This window comes from Poecile atricapillus, chromosome 1, assembly GCF_030490865.1.
Source record: "Poecile atricapillus isolate bPoeAtr1 chromosome 1, bPoeAtr1.hap1, whole genome shotgun sequence".
Lineage (NCBI taxonomy): Eukaryota > Metazoa > Chordata > Aves > Passeriformes > Paridae > Poecile > Poecile atricapillus.
In genome coordinates this window covers 11,433,475-11,458,652 of record NC_081249.1, presented here as the reverse complement: position 1 = coordinate 11,458,652, position 25,178 = coordinate 11,433,475, and the positions used below count along the sequence as shown (strand labels likewise).

The following is a 25,178-nucleotide window of genomic DNA, read 5'->3' as shown; positions in this document are numbered from 1 at the left end:
GGAATGATTCATTTTATTCAGAATGGCAAACTGTTGCTTTTAGCTAGTTTTTATTAGTAATGCCACTCCTAAACTTACAGCATAAGAATCTTTCTCAAGGAAGAAGGAAAGTGGCTGTTCTCAACCATTTCTCCCACACGTCTTCTGCAGTTATTTATTTTGTTGAATTTCTTATTTTTCATAACCACACCTCAATGTGATTTCATAATATTTAATGATCTGTTACATTAGAGACCTGGCAGGTTCCAGCCGTCCTAACTTTATGTGTGAAGACAGAGGTGTAAGGTGAATTTACATGTTAGCAGGGTTCAGGCTGCCTCCTGCCTATCCTGGGTGCTGGAGATCAAGGCCTGGAGTTGTGTCCAGGAAGGGAAATCTTGGAGATTGCAGGACATCTTTAGGATGGGAAGAGGGATGGAGTGAGACAGGGTGGTTGCGGGAACAGGACAAAAAGAGTGCTGAGGGCTTTTGTTATGAGGAGAAACAGCAATATCCCTCTTTCAGCTTTTGTTGGAACCTGGTTTTAGGCTCTTGCATTATCACTGGGTAGGTTCCAGTAGCCCATCTCTGAGAAGTACCTTAGTACCTTCCAGATTTCCATGTACATCCCCTAGAAGAGGTCAGGTCCTAACCTCAAAAGCAATCTTTTTCTGCTTCTCAGCAGCTCCTTCCACACAATACTGACCTAAACACTCAAGATGGAAATGGCTTTTACAAGAATTCTTTATTGCAGTATAAGGGGTAAAAATGAGCAGGACATTGAAAAGTTATTGCTGCTCCAATTGAATTAGCTTTTTCCTCACACTCATCAGGACAGGTATTCATTTTGGAGACTGACTGAAATTAAATAGCAAAAGACCAGGAATACTCACCAGAATAGAACAGGACCAAACACCCTTTGTCATCCTATTACCTGCCTTTGACAACAAGGAAGTGCTGCCTGCCATCCCAGTCTTAAAAAAAAAAATCCTCACTTCATCTTTAAATGACCACCTAGAACAGAAGAAATCATGCCTCTTTTCTCTCTGCCTTTTATTATTTTCCTCTGCTTTTTTCATGCTTATTAAATGAGCTCATTATTTGGCAGTTGAACTTTAGCACTGCACACTACAAAGTGTTTTAGGACAACCATTTATGTAAAGTATAGTTTAACAAACTTTCTATCCAAAATCCAATGCATTAAAGAAAAATAAAAAATTTAAAAAATCCTAAACAGCTCTCTCCAAACTTGAGTTTTAGCTATCTTTGATTATACTGTGTGGCAGAGAAAATAAATGATAACAGGTTGAAAGCAAAGCTCTCAGTTGGATAAGAGAACTTAGCTTCTTATACAAATAAATTTACATGTTTTAAATTCTTATATAAATGCATGTTTTTTTAAAAAGCACATTGTTGAACTTCCATCAGAAGACCTGCATTTTTTCTCTTTTTGTTTCCCAGTGCTAATGAAGTTTATTCCTGGCCCCATTTTATATGCATATCCTGTTAGAACAGACAAACTGTTTATAAAGGACAGATATATGACCTCGTTTTTTATTATTTGTATTTCTCTAAAGTCTGTAAAAATTTTCATCATAAAATTAAGGTTGTTTTCAGGGACTGTGGCACTCATACCTAGATATTTGCTTCTCATGCTATTGAATGGTACAGGTATAGGATTCTGGGATAGTAGATCTTCCCTCTTATTCAGTATGGATGACTTTTCTTTCCCACTTTTTGTGTTTGTAGATCAATTACCCTAAATTATCATTACAGTGTTTTAAAGTAGAGGTTTTTTTGTCTCACTGTTCTCACCTCAGATGATCCACATGAGCTCCTTTAAGTATGGATTTAAACTCCATTGAGAGCCTACACTATACATTAACAAGAAACTTGCTGCATATGTGAACATATCCTTAATGCTTAAGGCCATCAATTTTGGACTGTTTTATAAATAATACTCATTTTCATGTCTGCATTTATGACACATTTTCAAAGGGATGGATGCCATTTAGATGGCAAAGGACTGAAAGTAAACAGTGTACTAATCACTTTCTAAAAATCCATCACTGTATTACTATCCAGTAGTTTGTAACAGCATTTGCAAATAATTGCATGGATTAAAATCAAAGTCTGTAGCTGGCATGATATTCTTTAGAGGTGGTGATGAGCCATGTAGTGCAAGGGTTAACACTCCCTCTTCTTCTTCCCCAGCTGTAGAATACATGTCTAGCTCCGAGCCACAAGCACAAATGGGTTTTGCAAAGTTACTCTGGTCCCTTGTGGATAGGTGTCCCCATTAAAAAGCCATCATGGAGCTTGGGGTGACTGGCAGCCTCTGGGGGGACAGGGGACAGGGTCAGTGGTGGCACACACACCTCTGCAGAGACCTGTGCTGTTACAGACACCATCCTGCCACCTCTCTCCTTGGACAGTTTGTGTCATAAGTATTGCACAGTGAATATTTGTCTCTGTTCCAGTAACCAGCAGCTGTCATACCTTATATTTCTATTGTCACTCAAACCCTGCTTTTAGTCCTTGCTTTGAGACCTCCAGAAACTGTTAAAAGCAAAAACAACATTGTAGACAGGGTTCTGTATTCCCAGAGCTTGAATGGAACAAGGTGAAATTTTCCTTCATTTTCTTCTACTTTTTAGAAATGCCATAACTCCAATACCCCTCAGAACACTTAGAAAATATAAAAAAGTAAAAAAGAGAAATAAAAAAGAACACCCCCAAAAAAACCCAAATACCAACAACAAAAGCAAAGACAAAACAAAAAAAACGCCAAAAACCAAACAAACAAAGAAAAAAAGAGGAAAAATAAAAAAAAAAAACAAAAACTAAACAAACAAAAAATACAAGGAGAAATTACAGCATTGGTGGGCATGTAGCACAAGGAGGTTGGGATGTGTAGATTGTTCAGAAAATTTACAATTACATAAGTAAAGAGGATTAATATCCCTCTTGCTGAACTCAAGCATTTGGCTTCAGACACAGGAGCCCTAAATCTCTCAGAATTTTGCTGGCAGGACCATGTGCTGTGCAACCATAGAAATTACAACTAAAGGAGAATGAAGATGGCCCAGAGAAACGAAGCCCACATGGCTGCTGCAGGAAGAGAAATCATTTCAGCCTTGCTGCTGTTCAGACTTCCCAGTATAGAAGAGCAACTCCTCTTGACAAAAATATTCAAGACTGATTGCTCTTGAGAAGGAAGTTGTTTTGGAAGAACCACATTTTTTTATGCCCAGGACTGCACCTACTTCAAACACAGATGGGGACGTGGTGCTCTGCTTCATCCTACGCTGCCTCCAGTCTGGCCAGGTCATTTTCCTGTTAAGAGCAGCAGCCAACATGGAGCCAGCCCTCGATCAGGTGTTATTCAGGAATGCAAGAAACTCCTCCCCTCTGGCCTGTGAGATACAGGAATAGCTACTATTTGCAGAGGGGAATGAAGTTTGCTGGTCTTCACCCACCTCAAAACCAGAGTGAGATAAGGGGTTGGGAGCAGTGGGCAGGCTCTGCCGTAGGAGAGGAGCTTTTATAAAACCAAGGACCTGGGGAATGGAGCTGTGTGGCTCAGGAATGTGTGGCAGGACTCCTGCCTTTGGCCCCACACATATTCTTCCCTGTGGGAAATCTTCTTGTAACTCAGGTCCTCTGCTCATCAAATCAGAAAGCAGGGTACAGCATCAAGAATTCATGCTGCTCCCATTTATAAACTTTTCTCCTTTAAAGTAGGGTAGCATATATGCAGTACCAGATGGATTATTTTTATTCCATTGGTGGTATTTGTGCAGCTGCCTTCAGCAAGCACTGTCTATCAATCTGCAGTTTATTGAGGTATAATCTAAAAAATGCCTGCCTGCCTTTCATGTGGAAAGGAAGCCAATCAATAGCAGTGGATTATTCCAGCACGTGTATGGTCCAAGAGTATAGCACATGTGTCACTGAGAAGCAAATGAGTTTCTCCATTTCATCTTTGTGAACCAGAGGGTTTTATTGTAATGGATTTTGTTTCAGTGTTTTCTTAGGAAAGTCCTTATTAACTAAAGGTTAATTTCTTAACACATGCAAGAGAAATAAAAGGACTACATAATGTAATGACTACTGTGTAAAAGCAGAAAGCCTAGTGCTCTCAGGAACAGCATGCATTTCCATTTTTATGCAATAGAAACATTTGATGTGCTAGGATTTTAAAATTATATAAACAGATACTAGTCCATATGATACTTAATTAAATGGCAAATTGTTTCTAAGGTTATGCCAAGAATTGGTATTTTCTCTGTCCATTGCATTGCACCTTCTTGATTTAAAGTAGAAGCACATTAAACTATGTGTATAAACATCTCACTCTTTTTCATTCTTTTGTTCAAGCAGAAAAAGCCAGTATGAATAAACATAAAATCCCTTTCTACCATCAGAGGCTTTACTGCAGTAAAGTGAATGTTGGTGCTGAGTTTATTTATCTGTTTTATTAGTAATCAGTAGGTCCATTTCATCAGGGCTCCAATTTTCCATGGTTCTTAATGACTTTCTTGGTGAAAATTTGAACAGACTAGTGGTGTCGCATATTTTAGAACGAAATTGAAGTATTTTGATTTATGTAATAGATGAGGTTTATTTCAATTGTATTTATCCTGTTGTGCCACAGTGCTTCATGGGAGCAGCAGTTTTCCCCATTCAAATGTTTGCCAAACTAGTCTGTGCCTTTTCCAAATGACATTTCCTATCACATGGTCTGATCTGACAGATCAGATTAATTCATTAAAATCTTGAAACTGGTAATGTTTGCAGTGTTTGCTGAAGAGAAAGAGCACCAAAGAAAGATAGAGTGTGTTATTATTTGTTTTTTGTAAGCTGGAGTCCCAGTTTTCATAATACGAACCCAGGTGTAGGTGACACTGTGCATGCTACTTTCAAAGGCTCTAATTTATTTTTTTTTTAAATCTTCTATATGCAGCCCATCTCTACAGAATTTTTCAGAATACCTCTTTACCCAAATAATTCCCTGCAGCCTTCTCAGTCCATGGTAGACTTTCTTATGAAGAAAGACCAAAGAGAGGAAAAGAATAGTCAAGCTGACCAATGGAAAAAAAGCTCACAATTTATCATTTAGTATATATGTGTGACTTCAAAGTTGAGAATTTGATGTACACACTCAGATTACCTAATGATGATACAAACACTGCAGTCCCTCTCTCCAAAGAAGTTAAAGAGCAGCTATTATAAGACATTCCAGTAAAACATTTTCTAATGCTGTTTGTTAAATTCCATTTCTATAGATATCAGCTGGATGAACAGTTGGGAGCTGAAAGAGCCACAAGAAGTTGAATTTGTATTTAACCAGAATTGATGAGGCTGTTCCTTAAGATTGTTGATATTTACATTAAAGTGTGATCTGATGTTGTTTGCAAAGTTTGGGAAAATAAGTACGCTATTTATCATTATCTAGAATCTAGAATATCATTGCTATTCTTTGTACAGAACATATTGTGCAGTGCACCTGAGAGGGAGACTGGGAGAAGGTACTGGTTGTGATGATTTATGAGCAGAGTTTTTTGACATGGACTAGCATCCACAAGAGAGCAAAGCAAACCCACTATAGTCTGTTCAGAAAGAAGAGGAAAACAGGATTTATAAAAAAAAAACAACACATGTCTCTCAGAACACTTAGAAAATATAAAACATTAAAAAAAAAGAAACAAAACCCAAAAAAAACCCTGAACACCACCAACAAAAGCAAATACAAAACAAAAACAAAACAAAAAAAAAAAAACAACCAAATATTTGAATTATTTTATCTGCTGGAACAAAATTCTTTAGGTTTAAAAAGAAAAAAAGGCAACTATATCTACAGTTTTCACAAGCAACATAAAGTGGAAAGGAAGCTGTGCTGTTGTGTGTTATTCAAGCAGTTCCTCAGCAAAACAAGTTTAGCAACAGCTGTGTTCTGACCAAGAGAGCCACTGAAGTCCTTCTTTGAGCCTGCTGCTGCTTTACCTCTGGATTCTCTTTGGGATGGAGAAATATGTAGTGAGAACTGCAGTGGCTTGCAAACCATTTTTCCTTACTAGTAAAGAAATTATTCTAGCTTTGTAGTTTTTTTGAGGCCCAGAGTCACCTACAGAACTCCAGAAGCTTACAGGTCCTACTGCATTTCTTACCAGTAAATACTCTTTACCAGAGGGACATATGTTGATTTTTTTTTTATTTTTTTTTTCCCCTAATATAAACTCTCCAAAATGTGAAGGCTTTAAGCAGAAAACCCCTCTGCTTTCCTAGGAGTTTTCCAAAATATGACTCAGAGCAGGACTTCACAAAGCTAAAGACACAAGATCTTTCTGGAGGTTGGCAACTGCTGAGGGGCAGAGGCAGCCCTGGTGTGGGACTTGGGGACTCTTTTCAGGCACAGGAAGAGGCCACATGGTCCCTTATGGGAGCCCTTTTGGACTCCTTTGTGCAAAGGGAACTTTGGGCTGTCAGCTAAGGTTGGTTTTTTCACCATGTAACATCATTAACATGAAAAAACATAACACCATAAATCAAAGGCAGTGTGGTTTAAAGAGAAATCAGAAACAAAACACTTACCAATACTAAGCTATGCATGGTATGAACAGATTTAAAGCTCCCACAACACAAGTCTGTAAGAGGTAACAAATGTGAAGTTTGACATTTAGAGCCACCTCTTTCTCTTTTTTTTTGTTTTTTTTTTTTCGATTAGACATTTGTTAGCTAGGATATTTTCTTATGACTGTCTAAAAACAGCTAAGCTTCTGAAAAAACAAATTATCCTCTGATCTCACAGAGAGGGCACAGTGAAAAAGTGTTTATAAATGCATTTGCTTAAAAAAATAGAAAATATGAGCTTCTACAGAAAAAGTTAAGCAAAGATTGTAAAACAATTGTAGTGGCTTTCCTTTTCCTTAGCAATACTTTCCTTATGCTTGTGATAGCTGTCTCCCACTCCAGCCTCCACTTCTGAAGAAGGAGGAGAGAAAAATACTTGCTGAACAGCTAATTTATCAGCCTGACATTACCATCTATCAAGAGGAGAGGCCTGCTGTTAGGAAAATCACGATTATTGGTTCAGGGGTTTTGTTACCTCTTGTGAAATGAGGGCAAGTTTGACAATCTACACACCTGAGAGATGTTCTGGACATTTTGAGTCCCAAGTCCCATACATCACTTTTTTTTCTGCAGTCTGCTCTGGTTGGTTGCTGTCAGCAGGTGGTTGCTGTCTTCATTGACTCTGACAGTCCTGCTGCTAAAAAGCCTGTTCAAAGCAGAAAGGATTTGGGTTTCTTTTCCTTCACAAGCTATGAAGAAGCCCACTACAAAATTTTTATACTCATAGGTTAATCTTAGATCTCACAATATATGTTTGAGTTCAGCAGCTTATAGAGTGTTGCAGACTACAGTATCTTGGGGCTGATTGCAGGAACACGTCAGCAGGAGCATACAGACACCTCCTTTAGGGCTCCTGCTGCTGAACTGTAATTCAGCAGCTTTTCATTTGGTAATGGGTAACCCTGAACAGGTGAATGAGCTCAGCTCCATGGTGAACAAGGACTACCTGCTTAGTAAAAAAAAACAGCAAAGAAAAATCTAATGACCAAGAATTAGACTTGTGATTTTTTTCTTTCCAATTAAAAAAAAAATCTGAAATTGAAGAAAGGGATTTGTTTAACCTTTCCCCTGAATAGTGATATTTACAAATTCTGTAAAAGTTTTGAATCTCTCTCTGGTCTTGTTGAGAACCTTCTGCTGATTTTTTTATTGTGGAGGAATGGTAATGTGCACTCTGAGTTTACACCATTGTGGCCTGAAGTATGTATTCAAAATGTGATTTAGATTCCAATGCAATCAAAATTCCACTCTGCAGCACAGCAAAATATGGACAGGCCTATTAATGAAGAAATATAGCTGTGTAATCACATTCAGCACTTTGTATGATTCTTGCATGATAACACTTAGAGGAATGATTATGTCCAACCCTCTCAAACTCACATTGACTGAATTCCAAGTAGACAGCATTTGCATATTGTACCTTCACAATTGTATGGATGCAAGACCTGATGACTTGCCAAAAACTTGAAAAAACTACTACTCAGAGATGAGATTAGAATTTTGCAGTTCCCAGGTTGCAGTTATAGTTCAGAAAATAATATTTGGTTTTGCTTGGTGTTGTTTTGGTTGTTTGTTTGTTTAATTTTTCCTAACTCATTCTATGAAGTGTGCAGCAGGACATTTACTTCATGTTAAGGGAGTACAAGATATTGAGATGCAAAAATACATATGGAAACTGGAGGGCAGATAGCAGCAGGTGGTGCTTTATGCATGCAAGGAAGGAAGCCAGAGGAATCTCTGCAATTCACCCTCTTCTAAGAGGATCCTAAGAGATCAAGGGTAGATGAGTATATGATCAAGTCACACAGCTGAAAACTACATGGTACCTCATTTTTCTTTGCTTTTTATTTATTTTCTTTTTAATCACATTTGCATGAAGGCTTGCAAATACTGTCAAATTGTTTTAGGATGCAAGACTTCTCTAAAAATTACTTACCTGCCCTCTGGCCTTGTCAGGTGCCATTGGCAAAACAAGTGGGCCACTGACTTGTCTCTGTCAATGCTAATCTGGCACACCTAGGAAGTTACCAGCTTTCACAGCCCTCCACTTTTCCAGACTAAATATTACGACTGATATTTTGGCAGTGTGATGTGAATGGAAAGAATAGTGTTTAATTCCTATGTGCAAGATTTTCATTGCATCTGTCTTGACCTTTTATAATTTCATTTTGAGACATTAACATTACAAATAAATGGCATACTTGTAAGTGTGTAGGTACTTCCTAGGTATTCCTGTACATAAGTTGTATAAATGGCTTCCATTGCACAGTAAAAGAAAGTCCCATATTTCAGTGCACTTAACATTTTCAGTCTTTTGTCACTCATTATTACTAGATGCTGAGCATGCCTCTCAAACACTTCCATAATATGCCTTTGAGATATCTTCTAAAAAGGGGCTGCAGAGCATTTCTGATTACTGCAGTTGCTGCCAACAAAAAATGGTTTCCCTTCACTGAAGAATCTGTCAAAGCAAAGGTGAGGAAGGTGTATGGTAACTTGAACAAGTAACGGTGCAAGTGGAATCTAAAATGACCATACAAGATGGCATTTCAGCAATCACAAAACATTCACTAATTTTCTAATTACAAGTAGCACGTTCTTAGCAGGCTGATGTTTTTTAATGAGAAGTTATACACTAGGAATTTCTTTTTTTAAATAATGTTTGGAAGTTAGAGAGTGCCCTCTGCTGGGCATTGGCTCCCATAGCAGTAGTTTGCAAAGCGCCCCAAATGTTGACAATTCGTGAAAATGAACACAAAATCTGTCTTTCTGCTCAAGATATTTTCTGGTTTCAAGGAAGCACATCTTTTTGTGATTCCTTTATGCATTCTACTCTACTTGGAAGCGTTCCGTGCAACAAAAACGGGTCTCAGTTTGGATGGCAAAGAGCTTTTGACTAATTAAATTTGAGCCCAGTTGGCCTGAGCTGACAGTGTGACTTTATCACAGTGAGCAGCAAGAACATGTAGCGCTATACATTCCAGTTTTTACAAAAATAAACTCAATACTCTGAGAGAATATTCATCAGAAAAAAAGGGTGATTAAAAAATTACAGTTGAATTTACTTCTGTGCTCTCTTGTGTGCCGTTATTACATTTTTTCACAGTTAAAAAATTTATAATTATACTGAGAAGTCAAAAGTGTTATTTTTCTCTTTATCCTTTCTTTAAGTTGTTTTGATTTTTCTGCTTGTTGTTTTGCCAATAAAAATAGCAACACTGTAAGTTTCACTTAATAATTCTATTCTGATGCCTTTGAATTTTTGCAGAGTCCATTAAAAAATATGAAACAAAACAAAAAAACACAACCAAAAAACCCAAACCAAAACAAAGCAGTTTACCCAGGTTGTAACTTGAATTTACAACTTACAGCAAAGGGGAAAGATTAATTTCCCTAGTAATTTAACTGAAAATGTTTGGTAAATTTAAAACGTGAATTTAAAATCCTTCAAAAACAGAATATTAAACTGTAGTAATCCAGCATTTACAGAAAAAAAATTAAACTGATGGCATAAAAACCATTGTATATCCTTTAATGAAACTTTCATGACTTTCAGATCTCTTCCCTAATTTTTCTAAGTATAGAAAAAAAATGGAGAGAAACAATTGCTTAAGGTTAACAGAGAAATTTCTATTAATTGATTGACAGGTTGTTTGTACCTTAGCTTAAAGATGAAGCAAAGCAGCTCTTGTATTTATTGTATGTTTCACGTTTTCCTACAAATCTGCAGACTTTTATAAGCAGATTGTCCTTGCAGAGTTGCTGCTCGGTGCCAAACCAGAAATTGTCTGTCTGCTGACTTCAAAGGTGAACTTCTAGGGGGAAATGCAGCCCCTCACAAAGCACCAGCCCCTCCTACAGCACAACTCACTCTGAGGATGGCAGCTCTGGAGTAGAGATCACAGTGTGCTCCCAGAACTCTCTGTCCACTCATAGCAGTGCCCTGCAGTCAGCCTTTATTTACATGTGCCTGCAGCTGGGAGTCTCTTTGCTTCTCCAGGGGAGCTCCGTGCCCTCTGCAAGGAGCTGGGAGCCCTGCAGTAACAGACCCCCTAATTAATGGTCACAGCTGGTCATTAGCTGGTCACTGAATCTTCCTTGATGGCCAGCTAATGAACATCCCACTGGCTTATTGTGAGGATTGGTCAAGATAGACAGTACAGGTAATTTATAGCTGAAGCCCCAGCATTCTAATGGCCTTCCCCGAGTAACTGCAATCAACACAGTTCTGCTAAGTGGCACTGCACTCTTCCTAATTTATTTCTCTGTTGCAACTATTTCATGTTGAATGGAAACTTCAGATTCTACACTTAAAGTTATGTTTGCATGTTTTATTTTGGGGGAAAACTGCTTTAAGAATTTAATAAGGAAAACAACCTTAATCTTAAAGACTTTTTTTTTATGATTTTTGCTCTTATCAGAAGATGTTTATTCTTAAAAGACAAATCTGTGCTCATAATATTCATTTATAAAAGGCTCAGAAGCCCACTCAGAGCAAAAATCATTTATCAGGGGTACCTGTTAGCTGCAGGAGCCTGGAGAGCTTTGATGGTTCAGCAAAAATCCTGTGGTGCCTAATCTCTGCGAATCATGGATAAATTGGCCAGAAGTTACAGTCTCTCTAGCTGTGATCTTGCCAGCTCTTAAAAGCTATAAAGTTTCAACCAAGCCTTGGCTTGGTAGGAAAGCTCTGGAAAAAGCCCAAGAAGTGGCAGTGATGCATTAGGTAGCACTCCTCTCTCCAAGTCTGGTAGATAATGCCATAGGGGTTGTCCAATTTGCACAGAAGGTGGCTTTGGCTTTAGATGTGCAGGTACCTTCTCCCATTTCAAGAGTGCACAGATTCCACTGTCACCAAGACATTCATAATCCTTTAAGGTTTTATATTTTCATTTTCACAAATTCAAATATCATAATTATGATGCAAAACCAAAACAGAAGCAAATCCCAAAACCAAAACCAAGCAAGCCCTACCCAGCCCCACCCTCCACCTGGTATATCTGCAGTGAAACTGCCATAAGAAACAGGGTTTTGTATGGCAAGGAACCAAGAAATTGATCATGTTCCATTACAGGTTCTCAGGCACATGACCTACCTTAAGTGGTGTCCCCATGCTCATCTCATTCACTGCAAATGGCTTCAAGATTGCAAAAGTCCTTCCCCCAGTGATTCCAAATTGCACTTCTTGAGCCGTGAAGAGATTGAGAAATTGAGTTTCCAGGGAGGTGTCCTGACCATCGCTCCCTGGGGTGTGAAAACAGGAGCTATGCTTGTCTTTAGAAAGAGAGTTTTTGCCCTCTCACTGAAGATACTCATCTAATATTTGACAACTTTGCTCTAGAATATGTGTTATTATTAAAATTTCTCATTATATAGAAATTCCACTTCATGCTTTTTGATTATGAATGAGACCCTTTTCCCCATCCTAGTTTCAAGTACTGGAATACTCCTTTATCCTTAGCAGGCCTTGCTTGTAAAAGGCACGGTAGCAACCAAACCTTCTTTAAATGACTAGAAAAAATGAATTCCTAAAGTTCCAACACGGATTGGGAAAGTAGCAGACATGGTAGTTACCTTTAAGTTGCACACTTGGGACACAAACTTTTGATTCCAGATCTTTCATGGCATGGATGTGAGAGCTCAAGCCAGGCAGGGGAGAAATTTCTAAGACATTTATTTAATGATTACTTGTCTTCTTGTTACACAGAATCCTGCATTTTCTTTCATGCTAAAAAGTAAATATGATATTCAAATATTAATATTGTATGTTTTGGAAGAACCAGGTCCTGACACAAAACAGTATATTTTTGAGGAAATTAATTGAACCCAGATGGACTTATGACATCTTGGTACAGATGAAGTAGTGCTAACAATGGTTTTTCTCATTTTTTGTCCAGGAGCTGTCATCAGTCAGCTTTAAAGTCCAAAAATCAAAAACTGAAAGTGTCAATAAAATATGAATTTGGTCTCAGCAGTAATATAAACTCCATGGAAATACTCTCTTCAGGGGGGAAAAAAACACTTCTTAAATCCCAACACTTTCTTAAGTTACTGTGTAATTATCCCCTAAAGGAATGCCCATGGCAGTTGAGAGGAGTTGGTGCATATTGAGACAAATCTCTTTAGAGCAGTGAACAGGAGATCTTCAGCTGTGTCTGTCCTCTTGCTTTATCTAGTCTTACCAACACACAAAAAGTGTGCAAGTTGCCATTTTGATCCCTGTATGTGCTCAAGATAAAGCCCAAAGCCAAGTGATACAAATAAAATGCAAGATTCCATAATGAAAATAAACAAAGTGAAGGTGTATTGGCTTTTAAATCCTCATTATAATGATTAAATAAGTAATGCTGTACATATATATGAAATTTCTGCTCCCTGCTGCATGTTCTGCTAATGGCTCTTCCCATTCTAATGTTCAGGATTAGTTCACATGTACTTTTTTTCAAGTGTCAGTGCTTAAAACTTTGCTGCTAAAGTAGTTTAGCAATGAGTACCAGCAGTCCCTTGGGAATGGAACTCCACAGGAATACACCAGCCTCTTTGCAGAAACCATTGCAAGGCTGAACTGACACAGATGTAACATCTATTTTACCTAACTTTTATCTTTTTCAGAGAAAACATAGAAATATTTTGTTAAGTTAGCTCCTTTGGAAAAGATACAGTCTCTGTGTTTCCTAAGTCTTTCTCCTTAACAATGTAAGAAAACATATTGAAAAAAAATTAATCATGTTTTTACATATAATTTAATTTCATTTTTCTTGTATTTATTTTCAGAAAATGTATTGAACCTAGTGTCAAGACAAGCAGATAGTCTTGGAAACTTTCAACAGCAGCTGGAAACTGAGGAGCTCTTTGAATATTTTGGTTTTTAAAAAGCAACTGATTTTAAATTTTGAAATAAACGTATTTTCTTACATTCTTTGCAACAGGCAGTTCTGCTAATCTAACCTGCAGAGCTTTCTTTGGATACAGTGGAGACGTCAGTCCTTTAATCTACTGGATGAAAGGGGAGAAGTTTATTGAAGATTTGGATGATAGTCGAGTCTGGGAAAGTGACATTAGGTAAAAGAAAAAGTTTTTTTGTTTTTTTTCTCTATATTTTTTTTTATAGTTAAGGTTATACTTTTTATCACAGACTAACTAAGGAGCATATTGGGTCTGATCTTTGTTTTTGCAACATACATCCTTTTCCTTTTTGACTCCAGCAGTAGAGAACAGAAAAGTGCCCTCCTCTAGCCAAATCTGATGTTAGAGACTTGCAAAAGCAGAATAGCTACCCAAAAAGAGCTGTAGTATTGACCAGCTGCAAATTACCTAGTGACTTTTTCAAAATGTGTCAATCTACTAAAATAACCATGAGGACACTTAGTAAGATGAAATAAAGAAAAATAAATACCTGGAGAAAATCAGCTCAAAAAGTATTTTCAAACATGAGGCCTTAAATAAATGGTGAAGTTTGACTTCCCTTTTGGAATGCTTTGATTTCTTCATGAAGAAAACCTGAGTTTCCTGGGATGTTATCTGGCTTGTGAGAGCCAAGCATCCTGTTATGTGGGCTGCTTATATCTGCTGAAATACTTGTTTTGGAGAGGATCTGGAAATTCATGCCATGTACTTCTACTGCTCCTAAAAGTGCTGCCTCATTTAGAAATTAAGGACAAAAGTGGATTCATATTGAGGATTACATGCTTGACATAGCATACTAAATCCTATCCAATATGAAGTATCTGCTTGGATCTGAAGAGATTCCTTTTTCATTTATAACTCTGCATGTGTGAATATCGTTGTTTCTATGTATCATAGAAATTAAAACTCAGAAATTCAGGCAAATCTTAGTGTGTATGTCATGGTTTAACCTCAGACAGCAAGTAAATTCCACACAGCCACCCATTCACTCCTCTATTATCCCCTCTCAGGTAGGGAAAAGTACCAGAATAAAACTTGTGGGTTGAGATATGAGCAGTTTAATAACTGGGACGAAATAAGAGATTATAATAATAGCAATAATACTAATTATAATAGTAAATATATGTTATTTATAATAATTGTAATGAAAATGAGACATAGATGAATAAAACACAAAAAAAAAAGAAATTATGGACAATACAATCACAATTAGCAAAATCAAGAAGACCGGAGAGACTTTCAAGGTCATCATCCCTAGATACAGGCAAAAAAAGGAAGTGTATTTCTCCCCAGTGTACTTCAAGTTTATTCTATAAAAGTCAAGACCAATACACTGAATAGCACGTGACAATAAGATCAGCTGCATTTGGTGTTTAAACCTTTCCTAAGTCCACCAGCCAGTGACTTGGCTATCTGATGACTGACAAAAAAGTGACAATAAACCTGTTACAACTTTCCTGTTTTGTGGAGGGGGAGCAGAAAAGCTCGTTTCCACTTCATTTTTCTGGTCTGGAACAGTTTGCCATTTGCTTTCCAAAGTTCTTGAAACCACTGATGTTAAGAGGGAAAGAAAGCAATGTGAAGACAAGTGGAGTCTTACACCGGAAGCCTTTTATTTATAATCTGTATGAATTGGCAGCACCAGGCATGCCAGTTCTTCCTACTGTTTGATAAAACATTATCAAATTTATAATAATGCATTCTAGAAATCATCTCTCAGACTATGGCATGAATACACTGTTTATGAGTGGCATGCAGAAAAGACTCAGAAAAAAGACAAATATTGTGTTTGGCCCAGACTCCTGGTGTGACTCTAAACAGTCAGAAAAACTGTTTCCAGTTTCCTCTCTTCTACCATTCCAAGACTTCATGGATCAGGGTCTCCATCAAAGTGTGCAATGATATATCACCCTTGTGCATATCATTCTGCTTAAAACAGACAATGAACTGCAGCTCTCATTAACATTTACAAGCCAAAGCTCCTCATTAGAAGTGAGGAAGAAAAGGGCATGATATAATTAAATTAAGATTGCATCAAACCATAACCAAATTCGAAGCCAGAGAGTTGTGAGTTGTAAGTAGCGTCATTATGTCATGATTATCTGAAGCTTCACTGTGGTACAAGCAGAACAGCAGCGATGCTTGTTTTTTTTCTCAGGGTTCTCAAGGAACATCTCGGGGAACAGGAGGTTTCCATCTCATTGATTCTTGACTCAGTGGAAGAGGCAGACCTGGGAAATTATTCCTGCTACGTTGAGAATGGGAATGGACGCCGGCATGCCAGTATTCTTCTACACAAAAGAGGTAAATATGCAGCTGTTCTTCATGAAAGGGTAAAATGTAGGGGTGGTCAGTTTGTAGAGATTCCCTCTGATGCAAGAATGAATTTTAGCTTCCTAAGAATTAATAGTCAATGATTATTTTTCCCCAGGAGTTTGTATGACTTGCAAAATAAAAGAGAAAGGATGTTGTTAATTATGGCTGTCACTGGAAAAAATACAGTAACGCCTTTTAATTAGATCTCTGTAAAAGATGCATTTAATAATTCATTAACTTTAAAATTTATAAAGGCTCAATAGAGAAAAAATAGTAGGAAACTGCAGGTTATACAACTTTTAAGTTAATAATTTTCCATAAGGAAAAAAAAAATTTTTTTGGAAAACCATAAAAAAACCCTTCCACTTCTATCAGAAATGCCACCTAAAACCCATGCCAGGGGGGTTCCTGCATAACCTGACACAGACATTTTCCTTCCAACACTTTTGTTTAACATCAACATTTCTGAAGTGAAATCTCATGGGAGAAGCTTCTAAGAGCCTTCCTGTTTCTCCTCACCACTCACATGCCAGGATTCCAGCCTGCCTGATGGCCACAGCCATCTCCCACCGAGATGATTACGGGGAGATGGAGAATCTGCAAATCAAAGCTCCCAGATCCACTTTGTCCACTTTACCTCCCAGAGGGTGCTCCACATGCCTGGGATTGACACTCCCCACCCTCATGCAGCTGCCTGTTGACTTAAGAAAGCAAAGAATAAGCAGGAGCAGTGTCTGCATTTTGCTGACATTCCTGTGCTTTTTTTAGACTCTTTGTAAAAGTGAGCAAACCACACTTACTGTGGTGCTGAAGTACTTGTGGCATCTCAATTTATATCAAAGCAGTGATATCTTCCCTAAATTTAGTTTTGTAGCATGCAAAGTCTGTCTAAGCTTAGAAGGAAGCCATAAATCAAGATAGTGTGACCAATTTATTTAAATGTATTGTTGGGTACCTCCAATTACTTGAATAGAACTTCATTTTTCTGAACTCTTGTCATTGCCTCTTAAAAAATGCGGATGTGAATTACCAGCAATTCTGCTTATCCTGGCATTTGTCATATTTTCTTGAATTTACTGAGATGAGAAATTAACTTATTAAGTAATTGAACCACGACAATATGCCAGCTAGTAATCATACTCTGGTCCAGAGACATTTGAACCCAGAGAAAGAGCTTGACCCAAAAAAACACTGAAATCCAACAGCTTGTTCTTAATAATCAAATTACTTGATGGAATACTAAAAATAAAGGATTTTAAAAGCTCAAATTACTTTAAAAGCAATACTTATTTAACTGACATCTATTAAGTCACCTGCTGATGGTGAGTCCTTGTTTTCTCTTCCATACATGCAGTAGCTCCAAGACTGAAAACATGTAAGCCTTCTCTGTTCTTCAACCACCAGATTTCTAATTTAGCTTTGTGCATGCATGAATTTTGCAAGAATCTACTTTCCTTGCTCCCTTTCTTAGAGAAGTCAGTAAGTCAAACATACCACAGTATGTGGCCTCATGATGACATGCTTAAGAGGGAGTAATCTCAATATTTAATTGCCCTTATTAATAGTAAAAGGACAAAAATAGCAGGAAAAACTCGCAAAAATATTTTTTTCCTCTTTAAGTAAGGCTGAATCTGAACTAGATCTGGAAGCAAAATCTGTTGTGCCCTCGAAAGACAAAAGGTACCAGACACAAGCCTTCTACATGTTTTGCATGTTGACAACTGTTTCAGTGAAATGATAAATTAAGCATGACAGATAAAAATTTGAGCTAGTCTCTCAGGTCTCCTAGGAAGAGGAGTTTTGCACTGCCTGCTTAGTCCCCTGTATATCACCATGACAACCTTTCGGTTTAGGTTTCCTTGTTTAGATCCATATTTATTCTCTGCTAGGATTGAGTTAGCTGTTTATTAATTTCTGATTATTTGGCTGACTTAGAACAATTGGGACCTAACAATTAGATAAATTTGCTTCGTGTGCACCAAGGCATTTGCAGATATATCAGTTTTGGCCAGTTTTCTAGTTAGTCATCTTTTTTCCCAGCAGTATAAGAGTACAAAAACGATGAATCTGGAACGTTCACTGCATACCTGAAAAAGAAATTATAATCCTTCTTAAACTTCCTGTGTAGAACATTGTCACCAGGATCAGAAGGGACAGCAAAGTGAAAACTCTACTGCTGAACAAAGAGAGTTCCTGGAAAAAGAAGCATTTAGGGCTAAACACTGCAGTGGGGATTCAGGAACAAAGTTTAAGCCTTTCAAACACCCTTGAAACTGCTGCTTCATCCAGGTCAGCAAAGTCTCTGTACACTTAAAAGTCCAGGGGGAGATTTTAGGCATACCTACACTTACACAAGCCCTGAAAGCATAGAAAGTCAACAGACTAAATCACCAGAAAAAACCTGGATGCATCTTCCTTAATATTCCCACTGGTCAGCCCAGCAAGGACACACTCCCACCTCACAGAAACCCTGAGCAGGGCAGTGCCTGCCCAAAGCAGAGCCTGGCACGTTCGGCCAAGGAGAAAGGAGCTTCTGCTCTCCCCCTGCCCTGGCACTGGAATGAAAACCAGAGCCTCTCCTTTCCTGACATGAACTAATTTCAGGAGGGAAGCAGAACACAGTGCCCCTGGACTCCTGCACCGCTTGTGCAGGAAAAGTGAACCCAATTTCAGCATCCAGCACGGGGAAAAGCTGGGGCTCCTGGTACCTCCCTCTAGTGCATACGGCAGTGCTCTGTGTCTCAGGGAGCCCAGCACTTATTTTCTCCTGAGCTTCTTTTGCTTTTTGACACTAGTGGAGAAGACCCATAATCTATGTTTTTCTGCTGCCAGCTAACCATTTTTTAAAGTCCTAAATTTCCTCAGATGCTGTGCATAGGGAGCATTTAACTCACAGTTAAAGGTAGTAGAGTATTTAACGCATGACAATGCCAATGCTGTTTCATTTTCTCATTCATTCCAACAAAATTTGTAAAAAAGGATAGGAAAAAGAGAGCAATCAGAACCCAAAAGATTTAACTTTCATCCCTTTCCTCCACCTTCTGACCAAATCCCTGTCACCCTTACAATAATCAAGTTATTTTCTCTTTTGTGTGGGGGAAAAAAAAATCTACTTGTTATAATCTAAGGTTGATTTTGTTACTTACTGGTGATAGGTGCCATTGATCATTACAGGTTAATCTTCAGGCAGATAGAGGAACCTTCTAGAAATTAATTTTGAGAGTGGTACTGACAGCAGCTAAGCAGAAATTTATTAATGACAGACCACAGATTGCAGACGATATAACAGGTGGATCATAGACTACAATTCTATTTTTTTTGTAAGTTTTTTAAATTAAAGAAGGCAAGCTTATAGTCTATCAATGTAGTAGATAGAAATGCAAAAGAAAAAGAATGCTCTTCTGCAATATTATATATTGACAAATATGACTTTCATGCAGGATCCAAGTCTTCATAATCTTATTTTATTATAGACTGTGTTATAAATACAGGTTATTATCTAATTATGTGACTATTTTTTGAAAGTCCTCTCTGTATATCTGCAAGTAGAACTCTACAGCAAAAATAATCTCAAATTCTATCTTGGAATTATTCTTTAGGTGGTTTGGGTATTATTTTAAAGGCTTAATAATATACTGGTATTTTTCCTGGGACAGACACCAGAACTAAGGTAACATGCTTTCCTGCATGTTCAAAGTATCTACTTCCCTTTCTTCCCATTGTCATCTAGACAGTGTTATCATCTAATTTCCTGCCCTTAGCCTCTTCTTTGGTTTCAGTTGGTTTTCCTGTATCATAGATGTTCTCAGTGGGCATATATGAATTTTGTGGACTGCAATTTAATGAGGGGTAGTTAAAACAAGTTTTGGGTTTGTTTTTTTTCTGTCAAGAAAAATAAAACAAAAGATTTTCACTGAAATAAATTGTTGAAAGACTGTGTTTGAAGCTGTCCATGAAAATATTTGTTTGAAAAAATATTCAAGATAATATTTCCTAGATGGAATGCATCTTAAGGAAAACCATCTTAATTTAAACTCATAATTTCTTAATGCATAAATATCATATTAATATTTCCTGTATACAATATAACAGCAATTTATGAATAGAAAATAATTCCAAGTTAATTTCATATGGTTATTAATGATAATAGAAGTGCTGACAAGCACCTTAAATTTCAATGCCATTCACATAATAGTTTAAATCTGGTTTATTATTTACAAACTTAAATGTGTTATATGCATTTTCAACCAGGTGAAAACAATTTCACACAGTTGTAGTGATGAGTGACAATAAAGATTTAAAAGAAAAAAGAAAGTACTTTTTGTCTACCCTCTGCAAAGAAACCCTGGGTGTTACATCTTCTTTTACCAAAAAGCTTCTGAATGCTTCTGAAATTTCTGATAGGAAACTCATCATATTAAATATGAGAACAATGAGTTACATTTCAGCTTCTGCTAGTTGGGCCTGAGTACTTAGTTCAGTCTAGTGAATCTCTGAGTCTCAGTGAAAGCAAAACTGTTGAAGAACTCTGACCCACTTGGTCAGTTCCGACCTTACACGAGTCTGTCTTCCACTGTATAAAGCATCCAGGTTTTATTCTGCACTGCAGGAAAACCTTTTCCAAGACCCTCATCAGGTGTTAGAATTGGAATTGAAATTGGATTGGATTTGATGGAAATTGGTTTTTCATTCACCTATGGCCATTGAAGAAGTCTTCAAGCTGTCACTGTGCTCAGCACTGCAATGGTTCATTCTCCCAAGAGGTTCAGGACACAGGGGCCAAAGGTCAAATATTGGCTCCCTTCTTGTCCCAAACCTTGCTAAAAGTGACTTTCCTTTTATACTCAACCTCATCTAAAATCACTCAAGGAATAGAATACTAAAGACTGAAAGAAACTCTTCATACGATCACTCTTTTAATCAGTCAGCTTTTTCTCATCATTTAGAAAATTGGACTGAGATAAGTCTAGTAAAAAGGTTTGTAAGATTGCTCAGCATGTGCCTAAATCTAACTTTTCTCTGATAAATCTTACTGCATCAAAATGCATCAAACAAATTGGTTTAACAGATTACTTTTTAAAACAACTTTTGTACCACTTTTATCACAGTTCTTCCTTTTATGTAATATCTAAGTGCAAGTCTAACCTTGATTGGCAAAGATGAAAATAACCTAAAATGTCACAATTTTTTCTCTTAATCCATGCATAGCTAAATTATTCATTAATGCTATCCTCAGAAAAAAAAAAAAACCAAAAAAAACCAAAAAAACCCAAAAAAACCCGCAAACAGTAAGTTTTATGATCTTACATCTTTGGAACTCAGTATTCAATTTTTTCCCCTCAATTTTAGCACCCCTCAGTGCCTCTTACATTCATTTCTTTCAGAAGATCTAAATGAAGTAATAGTGTGGGCTTGTTTGATTTCTGCAGTACAATTAACAAATAGAAGCTTTCCTAATTAGGAAGATTTCAGGTCATACACAGTTCATTAATTTGGGGAAGATAACCAAAGATTACTGCAGTTCCACACCATGATGCTTTCTTTCTTCAATCTATATAATAAACTGCTTTTAAAATGCATTGTTATGTATTTAAGTGTAGTAAGCTTCAGTAACATTGCAGCATCTATATTTTCCCAACCTTATCCTCTTTTGAGCTAACATACTGTTGGAGATAGTCAGTGTAATTACTCTCCTACTGGGAACAGGTATCCTGCACTTCTCAGGAGAAATAAAAATTCCATCAGTAAGAATACACCTCTATTAGAATAATTTACTCTCTCTCTTCTTATAACACTGGAAATCCAACAGCACCAAGGCTCAGATATGTTTCCTGTCATACTAATGAATAGATTAACAAGATCCCTCTGTTGCATTTGCACACATATATGCTTATGTTTATATAATCCCAAACCTGACTAGTTCTTTTTCATAAGGGAATCAGGAATATATATTATTTATTGTTATAAAAAATAAAGAGAGACAACCAGGTTCCAACAGTTCTAATGAATAAAATGAAACTACTGCACTGAAAATAATTTTGTAAATCATGACTAAATTTAGGCTTCAGTTAACTCTGCAGACATCCACAGGCACACATGGCCCATTCTAGCAGAAAGCATATTCTTTGTGCTAAGAAATTATTTCATAACCAAGCTAATGGGTAGCAGAAATCCACTTCTACTGCTATCAACAGTACTATTGTCCTGCAGTATCAATCAGTTATTATCCATAACAGTATCCATACTGGATATCCATATAGGATATTCACACATATCCAACTAGGTACCTTTAGCATAAACAGATTGTTTTGGCAATTTTTTAAAGAAAACAAAGAAAAATTCCTAAAAAGTAGAGAATATGTTTTATACATATGTGTATTGGATATGTGTACACTTATAAAGCCATGGTTCCATATGTTATACTTTGGGTCCCATATGTTATACTTTGGGAAGATAATTTGTTTAATAGCTATGCCATGACAAATACTGTACTAAGAAGGGAAAAAAAAGAAAAGAAAAGAAAAGAAAAGAAAAGAAAAGAAAAGAAAAGAAAAGAAAAGAAAAGAAAAGAAAAGAAAAGAAAAGAAAAGAAAAGAAAAGAAAAGAAAAGAAAAGAAAAGAAAAGAAAAGAAAAGAAAAGAAAAGAAAAGAAAAGAAAAGAAAAGAAAAGAAAAGAAAAGAAAAGAAAAGAAAAAGAAAAGAAAAAAAGAGTTAAAAAAATCACACTTCTTCATTTAAAAACTGAGTATGAGTTTCTTTGTTGCTAACTTAAGCTCTGCCTACTGTTTATGGCTGATCTCTGAAATGACACTCAGAAAAGTGTTTCTGTGTTAGCCAGATTCCCTCTTCCTTTGGAAGAAACCTTCCTGTTCATAACCAAACCTGCATGGTAAAACACAGCAGTCCCTGCTCCCCTTCTAAATTATATTCATTATCTTTATGGTTCCTTTAATAATGGAAGTGTATGAAAGTATACCTAAACAAACCGAGAACTGCCTCTAACCAAACCCTATCTCTTTGTGAGTTAAATCATCCAAGACAAGCAGAGAATGGAAATCAGTTTAGGCCAAAAAGTTGCAAAGATTTATTAATGTGCTAACCTGAAGCTCTGTGAATAGTCCTGTTGACTTCAGAGGGATTACTTATAGTCCATGAAGTTGAGCAATCTGCGTAAGTGATTGCAAAATTGAAACCTTAGATAGACTGTAATTGGATTTTGAAACAGGTTCAGAAACTGAATACACAGCTATAAATCACATGTGTTCAAAGAGTTGTAAAATAAAGAATGTTGGAAATATAATTCTTTTTCTCAGTATTTCAGCTGTATGAAGGCTAATTAATGAATAAAATTAATTTTAAATTTTTACAGATCATTAAATGTAAAGCCCCTGAAGCATGTCATATAAGTCAAAATATATGACTCTTTGACAGAGCACTTTTATTTACTTTCTTCTTACAACTTCAGCTATGATAAGTGAATGACCTTTATGACACAGTGAAAGGAAGTTTATCAAATATTAGACCCAGGTGAGGATCAAAGATATAGCCTACAAACATGTCCAGTAATTAGGAAAGATAAGGTATAAAATAAGTGTATTTTTTACAAGACATATATGGTAGATATTTGGAGAGGGTATGTGCTTTGTTTTAATTAGCTGTCTCTTTCACTGAGTAGCTTGGCCAAAGCCTCCTGATAAGGAAAAAAATTGTAGCCATTGGTCAAAATGCTTGTAACAAATCTTGTTTTAAATTGAAGCTATTTATTCAGAAACCAATCTACTACTGCTGCAGCAATCAATGTGTTTTCCTTGGAGTAGAACTACTCCTGTGCTACTGGAAGACTATTGTTAATTGCCTGTAACTAAATGATTGCTGTGCTTCTGGATGTAACTCTCTGGCACTTGCTCGTTTGTTGTGTTTAACAGAATGCCTGTCCCCCTAAGGGTTAGCCGAGTAATTTTCCTTTACTATTTTCTACATTCAGTCTCGGCTCCTTAAGGAGGGCCACGTCTGTAATTTGAGCAATGCAACACAGGGGCTAAATAGATTTTAAAAGGTTTGCACTTCTCATGTCTTGCTTCTGATGTGGAATTGTGATGAAATTGGATCTTTTTAGTATGTAGCCACTACAGGAAACTTGAATTTCAGCAGGAAAACCAAATCACACTTCAAAGGGAGTGTAATGCCTGCTGCAGCAACTGTGCTCAAATCGCACTGTAAAAGGCAGAATAAAGCAGCAGAAAAAAATGTTATTGTGAAGGTAACCATGGGCTGCAACCTTGCTGCTACTCTTTAATTTGTCTTTAGCAGTCACTACATCATTGTTGAAACTGTTGGCACGCACATCACCAACACCCTTGGCACCCACAGAGCATTTTTTGGGAGTAAGCTCTCCTGGGGAGGAGCCAGAGCACCTTCCCCAATCCACACTGGGAAAACCAAGGAACAGAAATGTGAAATGGCCTCAGTCACCTGAGGGGCCAACAGCAGAGGCAGGACTGAGCCTTCTGCTTCTTGCACCTTTAGCTCAGCTCAACACAGAGTAACACTGCTCCTAAAATCCCTGAGGCATCTCAGAGCCATCCAGCGGCTAAACTTTTAGGGCACAGTTTAGCATCCTGCAGAAACACGAACTCAAGGCCTGAAAACCATCAGCCTGGTGTGACACTGTGCCCAGGCCAATCCCCCTGCCTGCACAGATGTGGCTGTCCCACTTCCAGCGCTTTGGGGCGAGCTCAGGCATCCCTTGGGCTGGGTGTAAGGATGCAGCAATCTGCTGGGCTAATCAATCCCCCTCTCTGCCTCTGAACCCTGACAAACTGCACCCAAAATGCAGAGTGAACATGTGCTGATGGATTCTGTCCAGCCCAGAGGAAAGTACAAGCTGGCTCTGATAGATCAATAGACCATGAAACTTCTTTTGCAAACAAATCTGTTTAAAAAGAACCACTTTATCTGTGTATGATCATGGTGGCTCAGCAGCAACACATGGAAAGGTAATTGCTAATATGTTTCAGGCATAGACAATTTTGTCGTTTGCTTTGATGGCCTAATTAAGGACAGTTTCATGTGCTTTCAGATAGATTTTACTGAAGCAAACATGAAGGCATAATCTTACTTTATGAGGAAACATATAACTAAGGGGAACTCTGATGGCAAAAGTGATGCAGTGTATTGGTTCAATTTCATGCACAGTGACAGAAAACAGATGAATACCTGCGGTTATTTCTTTCCATTTAATATAAAAATCATTAGTTTAGAAAAAACTTCTGTTTTCCAGTTGTAAAGTTTTTCTTTGCCTTTACTGAGTCATAATAGCAGGCACATAGAGTACTTTGCACCTA

The 25,178-nt window shown here is 37.3% G+C and overlaps 1 protein-coding gene across 1 annotated transcript in view; it reads left to right on the top strand.

Moving 5' to 3' along the window:
* Positions 1-25,178, top strand: part of IL1RAPL1 (interleukin 1 receptor accessory protein like 1) — a 663,496-nt gene that overhangs the window by 624,195 nt on the left and 14,123 nt on the right. The window contains exons 7-8 of the mRNA XM_058829526.1: positions 13,542-13,674; positions 15,677-15,822. Coding sequence (XP_058685509.1) covers positions 13,542-13,674; positions 15,677-15,822 — 279 coding nt within the window. The remainder of the gene's footprint in view (positions 1-13,541; positions 13,675-15,676; positions 15,823-25,178) is intronic.